This window comes from Phaethon lepturus, unplaced genomic scaffold, assembly GCF_000687285.1.
Source record: "Phaethon lepturus isolate BGI_N335 unplaced genomic scaffold, ASM68728v1 scaffold3692, whole genome shotgun sequence".
Lineage (NCBI taxonomy): Eukaryota > Metazoa > Chordata > Aves > Phaethontiformes > Phaethontidae > Phaethon > Phaethon lepturus.
Genome location: NW_010521066.1, coordinates 20234 through 31085, shown reverse-complemented (window position 1 = coordinate 31085; position 10852 = coordinate 20234). Strand labels below are relative to the sequence as shown.

Below are 10852 nucleotides of genomic sequence, written 5' to 3'. Positions count from 1 at the left end.
ACACAATTCAGTCACACATACATGCATACACATTTTCACTTCCTCCCGTTTCAGTGGGACATAAATTGATGTCAATAGACCATTTTACTCAAGGTTTAACAAAATAAGCTAAAGTTTCACTTGCAACATCTTACTTCCATAAAAATCAATCTGTAAGGTTTTTTTCCAAATCACTGCATCACGCTGAATTCAATTCTTTTACTTAACACATTTCAAGAAAAATACAGATGTACTGTCACTCTACATGGACTGTCCCTGCACCAAGAACATAAACACAAACCCTAAAGGACTAATTCTGAATTCGCAAACCCCTTGCAACGGAGGTCCACGTCTGTTAGGGATTTTTTTTGGTTTTATTTTTAAACGTGCATGATTTGTACACAGGTGTTCATCTGAGAGTCAAGCACTGTTTAATCAAATTCAAAGAAGTCCACTATGCATCAAACATTTTGAATGATGTATTTCTGGAGCAGAGAGAAAAACCCAATGCAGTAATGCTTCGAATCGAGTGTAATGGCATTTTAGAAGCAGCACAGGACCAGCCAGCAGCTCGCCAGAAACTGGGGGTGGGGGGAGACAGGAGAGGGGTCAGAAGGCACATCCTTCATTTTTACTCTTTCTTTAAGCATTTCCTACGATAGAGGTCACTGGGATCAACAGTTCTTCATTTTGGCCCGTACCTGTTCCTACTTAACATCCAAGTTGTGCAAAACTGCTGCAAGTTTAAACCCTACAGAATAACAAAGGATGACAAGGGCTCAGTTCGCAGTGAAAGAGAACAAGCCTCCCCCAGATTTTGGTTTTTAAGGATTACTGACAGACCAGAAAGAAGAGTTTTACCCAAATTACCTCCTGGAATCTAGTAAGAGATCTAATGTTCTATTTCCCTTCCTACGCCCATACCGTCATGGACGATTCACTGGACAAAACAGTTTGTCCAAGGCTTGTACCAGCTCATGGTCCTTACATTAGCTAAAGGCTCTCAAGACACAACCGTGGAACCAAAGCAACTTTTTACAGATCAACTGTTGAACGTGCAAGTCCTGCGCTTTATTGCATCAAGAAGGTAACAGTGTGTGAGACGATGTAAGATGGCCCCCTCCCACTCTGGCCCGCCCCATCCAGACAAGAGGAATGCGTGCTCAGGATCGCAAGAACAAAGAAGCCAGGATTTACAAGATGGGATCCATAAAATATCCCAGTGACAATGTGACAGACATGGCCAGAGCTCAGTGCCTGTAAGACACCCTGGGCCACCAGTATCCTTCTCATACAAACAGAAAAGCGATAAATGACAGCATGGTTTCGTGACGGTTTCCCCTGCACTTTTTCCTTAGCTGCTTTTAAGTATTTAGAATAAATACTTAATACTGGAATATTTCTGCTATAAAAGCATTTAATTACATTCCATGTGTTTTTCCATAACCAAAATATCTTTTATAAGGCACATACATTTACACCTACTATTAGCTACAGCTGATACTGAAAAACCTGCCTTCCCGATTTAAAGGAAAAAAAAACACCAACCCTCTTTCACTAAGCCTCTTGTTGGATACAAAAGTTACCGTGGTTGTAAGAATTATGACATGTCCTAAAATATGTAAGCTGCCTGCCTATACTGTGACAGCCATCAGCAAGTCATCTTGCTATTGGAGCTGCACAGTTGGTCAATAATGCCACAGGACAAGTTCAGAACTGTATGTTCCAAGAAAGTACACTTGTTTTCCTTATCTGGGCCCATAAGCATTTGTTTGCTATATAAACAGAGCAGTCTAAAATAGTATTAGCTATTGTGAAATGAGAATTTCAAAGAGTAAACTCAACTTAGCTTTGCATGGTACATGTCAGACTATTTGGGCCCCGTGCCTGGTATGTTACTACGAAGTTTAAACGTACTGGAAACCTTTCAAGTTAACTCCTTTGGAGCGAAGTAATGATCTATCTCTTGTAGTATTTTTCAGCAGTAAATCCCAACAGTGCTTTACAAAGGACCAACGCGGGCTGGAAGGGATGAGAGGGGGAGAAGAAACCCCCCCAAACCCCCATAGCCAACAGAAAACAACCAAGGTAGAAAAACGGAGAGAGAAAACATGACTTCAGAGAAGTCATCCCACAAAGCAATGCGTGAATAAATAAAACTCAGGTTTCAAAGTGCAGTCCAATACTACTAATTACTAGGTTTCAACTTGAGTGACAGCAAGCTAGATACAGCCACACGCAATCTCTGGATTCAAACAGAATCTCAAGGGCAGAAGGCGATTCGTGTTCAATTACTATTCAGAAAGTGTTACCATCCAACTAAGGGAAAGGGAAATAAATCTTAAGTGACTGTAGCATAGGTATTCCCAAAATATTAGTCTTTAAGTATTTTAAGTCACGCCTCTCTTTTGCAGTGCTGGGGAACCTGAAAAGCAATTCTAGACTTTATGAAGCAACTCGTACAGCTGAGCACACTGGGTACGAGAGAACACGACCAACATCTGTTCTCTATTACCATCGCCCTTGGAAGTCTGACTACAGTTTCCTTTGATGTACGTGCTTTCTACGCCTATTACTGATGAATGAATTTTCTTCTTTCTAGCAATTAAAAATCTATAGACACAGAAACCATTATGTTTCACATTTAATGGAATGTCAGAACTTTAACAATTATGCCCTTCAAACAGTAGTTGAAGTCTGAATACATTAATGAACTTAACAGTATGCTTTTCAGTGGGGGCTAAGTTCTCAAAAGCCTTAAGAAAAAATTCAGATTTCCAAGCCTTACTTAAATAATGAACACTTACAAAAAATAAATAAGGAATGCAAATTAACAGAGTAGAAATTGGTAGAGTGCTTCATCAAACCCCTAGCTGCTCGTATCATAAATCTGAGGGTCAGAATATGGGGAATGGTTGCACTATTATTTTCATGCACAAATTATAATTACATTTAGTTTCAAAATCAAATTCTTTTTGGTCAGAAATTTGTACAAACTGAGCTTTTAAAAGTACAGTGAACTACAAAAAGATTAAATATGCAATTATAAAATATATTTATCCTAGGTCATAAGAATATAAAATGTTTATGTTCATGTCACTAGTACATTACACATTACACACATTTAAAGATAACTTCTTTGCATTAATAACGTAAATGATACAACACTGTTTATTGCTTATGTCAGGCATGTAAATTTAAATCCAGACAGCCTTCAGTAGCTAAACCTCTGTGGTTCAGGGTTTGCTTAAGATCTGATAGAACACCATTTTAAAAAGTGTATGAACAGTTGCAGCAAGTTTGTACCTGCTGATATAAACAAAAAAACATCAACTCTGTTGGGGGGAACAGTTCATTTTTGAAAGTACCTGCAGTGAAAAGTCCTGAGATGTTGACATGTGATGAAGTTTACATCACTTCTCTATTGTATGTAACGGTCTGTACCCATTCCAGGTGCAAGTTGTTTACTGATCAAAGTCACACCCCTAGTCATGAACCTTCAGCAAAATTAGCTGCTGGAGCAGACAGGCTTACTGTTTACTTACAAGGAATGTTCTTGGAAATACATTTTCCAGCAAGAATAAGCACCAATTAAAATCAGTGTACCAAACCCAATCTTAGTGAGAATAGGTTTCCAATATAACCACCTTTTTCTCTTTCTTTCAGTCTCATTTAGCTTCTGCTTCATCTGCTGCAGCTTTTGTGCTGTGTTAGCTTTTCTATCCTCTCGCAGTCGTTTTCGGACAGCACTTAAAGAGAAAAAAGAAAGAAAGAAGGTAAATGTTAAATTGTAGAACAGGAAAAAAGGCTATTAAAGTATTAAAACACACCCCTTCCCAAAACACTCCCAAAAGTTAATCCAGCAATAACATATGGCAGCAGTATATAAAATCTAAACCAAGCAATCTTTACTCTGTTTTAAAAACCTTGATGTGGGCAGTTTCAGGTCAGCGAAGCCCTATGAAGATAGTAAGTAACATATGTAAAGATGTAAGTGGTGCTCGACCTAAGTGTTCAACAGGGAACAGAATTAGCTTAATTATCTGAGCTTAGTCTTCCACCCCCGCCAGTCCCCCGCTCAGTGGCCGAGATTTTTTTTGCACGGACGCTGCTTTCATATGCGATGTCAGGTGCTACCTGCAAACATTTGGAATCACCATATAGGAAGTGGAAGGTGATAAAAACTTTGTGCCTCTGAGGTACCATATATTTTTCCGAACAGGAGTTAGCATTGTATTTAAAAATCAGTATCGAATTAGGCTGGGCACTTTCAGGACTTAATTCACACCGTACAACACAGCTCACAGTCAGTCTGTTGGAAAAGCCTTTCAAGCATGAGGTTTAGCTGCTTCAATTAAAGACATTTGGTTTTCCTCTCTTTACCTTTAAACAATAAAGGCTTATCATAAGGAATAACTGAAGTTTAATCTAAAAAATAATTAAATAAGACAGTCAAATACCACCTGTGCTTTCCCTCTACTGAAGAAAGATCTTAAAGGTTTCTTACAGTAAGAAAAGCATACAATAATTCAGCCTCTCAAGAGAGTATGTCTTCCTTCTAAATGGTTTCCTCATTTTGCCTACCTTTCAATGTTTCCATCTGCGACATCTTGAACTTTAGTGGACAGGTCAGTATTTATTTTCTCCATTTGATCTTTGTTCTCCAGGCCTATGCTGTTCCCATTATACTTCTCTGTGGTTATTTTGGTTGGGTGTGGAGGAGACTGCTCAGAACTTGGTGCTTGGTCCTCCTTAGAGAGCTCCTTCCACCGTTTCTGCAAACAAGGAGAATATATTTCAAACATCCCCCTAACAATGAAGGACCTCTTTGCCCAAGACATCTTCCAATAGAACAGTCACAGAAGTAGATTAAAGGAACTACTAGATCGAGAAATAAGGTTACATGAAGATGCACATTCTTCAACAATCATCCCTTTTTCTATTTCTCCAGGATGATGCTACCATGAAGGTATGAGGCCACCAACATCAAGGTTTGTACTGGCCACGGTAGCTTCACAGTGAGGAAGAAACTTGTCCTGTATCATCCTACAACATTCAGCACTTCCCATTTCCCTCTACTCTTTACATGCCTTCGCTGTGCTGTTACCTGTCATGGCCCCAAAACACAGCAGGATCTTGTGTCCAAGAACTGCCTAAAAAGAGAGAACTGTAACAACTTGCAACCCCAATGAAAAAAAAAATCCAGGGTTATTTATGCCAGTCGTGGCCTACTATTTCACCTAATGGTCCATTAGCCCAGAGATCTACTACATCATAAAACAGACATTCACCTTGTTTTGAGAAGTAATCTGAAATGAGATGGAAGAAAAACAAAAAAAAAAGGATGGGAAGTGGTTTGCTAGTTCTCTGTCCTAGTGGGTAACTGTCCCAATGATGAACAGTCTGAAGGCTTTCTTGCAACAAAATTTCATGCATGGAAAAAAAAAGACAAAACACAAACTAGAAAGGTAACAGGAAGGAAAAGAATTGCCCCTAAAACCAACCAGTTCTTTTCTCACACAAATCAGCCAGCCAATAAAGATACAGAATACCTTGGGGAAGGGAAATCAGTTACTTCTAAATGTCTATGATAAGAAAGATGAACTGCAAATTGACTCATCACAAAAGCAGCGTGAGAGTCTCATCTGTGGAATGAATTCAAGACTGCTGGTCTAAACTAAATACTAAACTCAGGGACTGATGTCAAAAAAACCCAGCTACTTATAAATGAACTGCTGGCAGAATGAGCTTTAACAATAAACTGACTCTGCCATCGCAGAGGAGATTCCAGCATACATCTGAAATCCACTAAGGGAGTCTTCATGCACAGGTTTTCTTTGTTCTGTCTTCAACCAAACCAGAAGAAAACAAAAACAACACCCCAAACCACCAAACAACAAAACCCAAAAAAGAAACATCCACTAACAAATGGAAATCCACTTAGCAGCTCCCTCTTACTGTCACAGAAAAAGGCCTTTTGGAAGACATGGTTGTGGCCATAGGAGACTTGCTGGCTAAGATAAATACTGATTCCATCTGGAATGATAAGCCACACAGGAAGAACTGAAATCAGAGACAATTTTACTACTCTTGTCAAACAGAAGGAATTTCCCACCAAGAATTCTATTTTAAACATGTAATAACAATAGCTCAAATGGCTGGTAATTTTAAGTTTAAATATCCAACAGGACTATGTGAATGGCAGGAGTGGTAAAATAATGTACGACTTGGAGCAGACAGACAAGGAGAGTTGTGTTGCTAAATTACCTGTGACATTTTATGACAGTGCCTGCAACTTTACAAAAAGGAACAGGAACTGAAGTGCTACCCTGAGTCTTGTGAAAATATGTCTGGAAGAAACAAAGAAGTGATGATTTGAGAAACATAATTGTCCTTAAAATTATAACCAAAATACCTGTGTAGGGGAGCTAAGACTTAGGGTCTATATTGCCTCTTGGAACAAATGGAAACAATGGAAAGGCGTGTTAAGATATTCAGCTGACAGAATCAGCTGAACATCAGATAGAGGTTTTGGATTCACAAGTTTCAGTACAAAAGTGAAATATTCTTCTCTGTCTGCAAAACACATCTATGGATCTGAGGAATTCAACCTTCTTTTTCCTTTCAAAGCCATACACTTGTTTTTCAGAGACCACTCATTTCAACAGATTTTTCTGAAAAAGTGATGGTAAGTCATTCTACTATGTCGCTGAAGCAATATTAACCTATCTCTATTACAAAGGAATTTTACAGAAATGAAAACTTCAATCTTGTTCCACCTCACCCATTTTATATAGTGCAGTGCTGCATTATAATTAGGAAGCGAGTAATTGTTTCGGCTACAGCACCATGCAGCGGCGTAACAGCCACACACCTCTGCAGGGCTTCAGGGCAACCTAGGTGAGCATACGAGATCTTTCGGTCACAAGTGGAAATCTCAGAGGTGCTGAGGGAGGAGAAGAGACTACCCACCGTCCCCCCCCTCAAGCCTTGCAGTTGCAGCCACTAGCTGTGAAAAAGTAAAGGTTCCAAGTATATGCTGCATTTGTCTGCACAATTGACTGACTTCCGAAATCCATGGAAATGTCAGAGATGAACATTTTGGTAATATTGTGTTAGAGAAGCGTTCAATGACTTCATGTCCTTCCCACCACTAGCAGAGAGAAGTAAACACCTCTCACATGCTGGACAGTCTGTTCCCTACAGAGGGAAAAAAAATGATCTAGCTGACCTTGAAAGGAGAAATACTCCTAATTAAGTACTGCCAATTGATTTTCTGCACATGGCCCTGAGGCCTAAAGAGAAAGGCACCAGGACAACTGACTGCACTGCAGAAAACACTGGTTTACAAAAAGATCATCTGAACAATACAATCGTAACAAGAAAAAGAAAAAAAGAACAAATAAGAAGTGTGCCGCCTTAGGCGTTTTCTGAGTATGACAAAATAACACACTTGAACCTGACAAGCAGTAGTCCGAGTTGAAAATGCTCCCTTGTATTCAGAAACAAGAAATCCTGTCATCTAGATGGGTAAGTGTGGGAACCAGAATTGCTTGCAGTTTGCAGCATGGCTTTTTTAAAAACAAAGCAGAAAAACTATGAGAGAGAACAATACTCTCACATCACCAGAAACAGCTTCCAGAAAATAAAGAGGTTAAATTGCTGTTAGCATTAGGATGAATCATGCAGTCTTCTAGGCATATGGCACAGGTATCAGACTAGCAGGACACTACCTACGTGTTGATTAGTAGTTGTGCAAAATTATTTATTTATATAGCAAGTCAAGAAACATTTGTCAAAAAGAAGAATCTGACAACTACCAGAATCACAGAAAAGAGGAAATGTGTTTTAGTTTACCTGCTTCATTCATCATTTTAAGAGATCAACAAAATAAAAAAGCGCCCTAGCATATGAAAACAGAATTAACTCCGTTTTGCAGCCTCTCCTCCCAGTCCTCCCTCCCACCATTTAAAATAGCTGTCGCTAACTGTTCTATCTGCAAGCCACACTGACAAAATAGCGAGATTTGGTAATCTGTTTACCCCAACATTATATTCAGCTAGATTCTACTAACTGCTACACAAATTTTAAAGGTGTGGGGGGAGGGAAGTGGGAAGCAAGCAACTTTACTAATAAACCCGATCTGTAGCATCAGGCAACTTTATTGTTAGGGAAGTATATAGCAAAGATCAAGAAATGCTAAAAAGATTCTTGCTACCTATTCAAAGTGATACTGGGCATTACTTTTGCTTTTCAGTGTTGAAGATACCAATTTAACTTTTTTTTTTCGTTAACCATTACTACAGACAATTGCTTTTTATATTTTATCTAAGAGGGGACAAATACATAGGATTAAATGTTTAGCTGATAGAGTGTATCTGATCACTGCCTTCTAATACCTTCTAGGCATCTACTGAAAAAGGCAGATTATTTAAGTCCCACAAAGTTACATGTTTTAAAGTAGTTTGGAGCTCATTCTTAACTACTGTTAGCAGTATACTGTTTATGTTTAAATACACAGAACTAAACATTTACCTGTATAGTTGAATCCCCCATTATAAATTTTGCTCCTTCTATTACAGCCATATATGAAAATCTTAGTTGATCAGGAGTCTGAATAAGTCCCATTCGATATTTTCTCATATCCAGTAATACCTTCTTAATATCTACAGAAAATGGGTCTTTTTTCTCCATCTGTAAAGAAAGTTATGTTGAAAGTGTCATTGCTAGTGATAAAGACAACATATAAAAAATAATTACAAGTAAAAATTAGTAATAAAATTCAACCTAAAAATTCAATTTCTTCACACAATGTTTCCATTAGTTATATACAAAATTGACATCTCAAATGATTTCTAAATTGTTTTACAGGAAAAAAGCTAACCATCTAATGAAAGCTTATTATGGAACAAATCAATGATCATGTATTAACTAAATAAATCAGTATCCTAGTATCAAGTCTTAACATTAAGAAATTTAGATATGCTTGATTTTATTCAGGTATGTATTTGTATTGTTGAAATAGGACCGTAAGAATCAGAACCATAAAGCAATATTTTCTACTGTTACTGAATGGAACAGCAATTTGGAATGACTGAATATGGCAGAAGTTTCCTTATTTAAAGCAGAATCCCTAATCCAAGCAATGCACACACCTGTCCCCACACTACATTCATGGGGTGTTTTTAACCACATGTCTGCACTTTAATTCATCTAATATTAAAGCATACTTGCATCAAAATATACACCTATGTTTTTCAAAATGCAGAAAAAAAGAAAAACTGAAGAAAAAAAAATCTAGAGGACCTAACCAAACCAGAAGGTAAGTGTCTTACCATTTAAATGAAATCCTATTTCACCTAACCCTGTGCTGTACTTCTCACTATTACCAAGCACAGCCAAAGACAAGAAGTCTGTGCCTGGACTTTAAAATCCAACAAAAATTTAAAGAGATTTTAAACACTATTCAACATTTAAAGTGCACTCAAGTCATGAGCAATTATAGATGATGCAGTTCACTGAGTAGGCAAAAACCCTACTCATTCATGTGGTACTGCAACGGGCTACCAAGCCCCACCTCCCAGAGGGCTGCACAGCTAGGGAAATTCTGTACCATCCTCCATTGCACACTGCAGGAAATCCAGAGGCATAGAATCTTTAAGGTTGGAAACGGCCTTTAAAATCATAAAGTCCAGAGTTCTCATCCTAGTTCAGATACCAATTTTCTGCAACCTTAAGGGGCCTGTCAGACCTGCAAGATACTCTATGTTTAGACAAAAAGACTTACATATTCAGTTGTCTCAACATATATTCACAAGCCTAACTTCAAGCTCGTATTAAAAAAAAAAATCTCAATCATTTCTAAGCACATCTTATATTAAAGGAAAAGAATGCTTACTATTTACTTTCCAGGAAGCTTTGAAAATGTGTAAAGAACTTCAGGATGGATTTGTAAACGTATCTCAAGAGTTGTGTTTTTAAACCCTCGAAATATGTGAAGAAAAAAAAAATGATGTCTTAATTAAAGTTTTCACTGACATGTCATTAGCTTAAATGTTTTTAAAACATTCTGACCAAAAAGTCCATACTGGGAAGACAGGCAGGGTGTCAGGAGATGCAAAGGGGTGACAGAGAAAATGACTAAACACTTACCAGAACAAGACAAGTGTCTACTAATGAAAACGTGCCGGAACGTCCTATCCCTGCGCTGCAGTGAACTACTGCAGGTCCGTGTTCAGGACTTAGCGAGCCAGACTCTCTGACTTTAAACAGAAAGTTCAGGAATGAAGCTGGGGATTCAGGAACTCCAAAGTCTGGCCATGTAGTATAATGAAAATGAAAGATCATCCTGGACTCACCACTCTAGAAGTGAAAACAAATAAACAATACAACTAGAAAGCCTTCTACTTTTGTTTAGATAGCACACATTTCCCCAATCTAAATCAATAGCTATTTTAAACCTCCCATTTAGGCAAACAATCCAATAACTTGCTGCAAGTTGGATAACAACCAACAGTGCACCCTGAAGCAATTTTTTTACCCGAGCTGGTATTTTCTCCTTTGCAATTATTACCATACACATTTTTTCTTCTTCTCAAACTTTCAATATTATATTTTCTTTGCTTTCCTACTTGCCCCCAAATATTCTTCTTTTTCTACCATTAATGCAACTTAATGCTAGCAGTCTAATAACTGCTGTCAGCCATTAAGAGGACATTAAAAAAAAATACCCATCAGCACTGTAAACACTCTCCGCTCTTGGTCAGAGCAAGTTTTAATATCAAGAGGTATTAGCATCTCCTTTACACTAACCACACTACTGAGAGGAGCAGGAAGCTTTATGGAAAAGGCCTAGAAGAACCCATTTAGCAGG

At 38.1% G+C, this 10852-nt stretch overlaps 1 protein-coding gene across 1 annotated transcript in view; it reads right to left on the bottom strand.

Annotated features, from left to right (window-relative positions):
- Nucleotides 1-2802: 2802 nt before the first annotated feature.
- The window catches only part of PTPN2 (protein tyrosine phosphatase, non-receptor type 2), a 28177-nt gene continuing 20127 nt past the window's right edge, over nt 2803-10852 (bottom strand). The window contains exons 6-9 of the mRNA XM_010297591.1: nt 10132-10341; nt 8515-8673; nt 4564-4754; nt 2803-3728 (exon numbers count right to left, since the gene is read on the bottom strand). Of these exons, the coding sequence (XP_010295893.1) occupies nt 3521-3728; nt 4564-4754; nt 8515-8673; nt 10132-10341 (768 nt within the window). The 3' untranslated portion in view covers nt 2803-3520. The remainder of the gene's footprint in view (nt 3729-4563; nt 4755-8514; nt 8674-10131; nt 10342-10852) is intronic.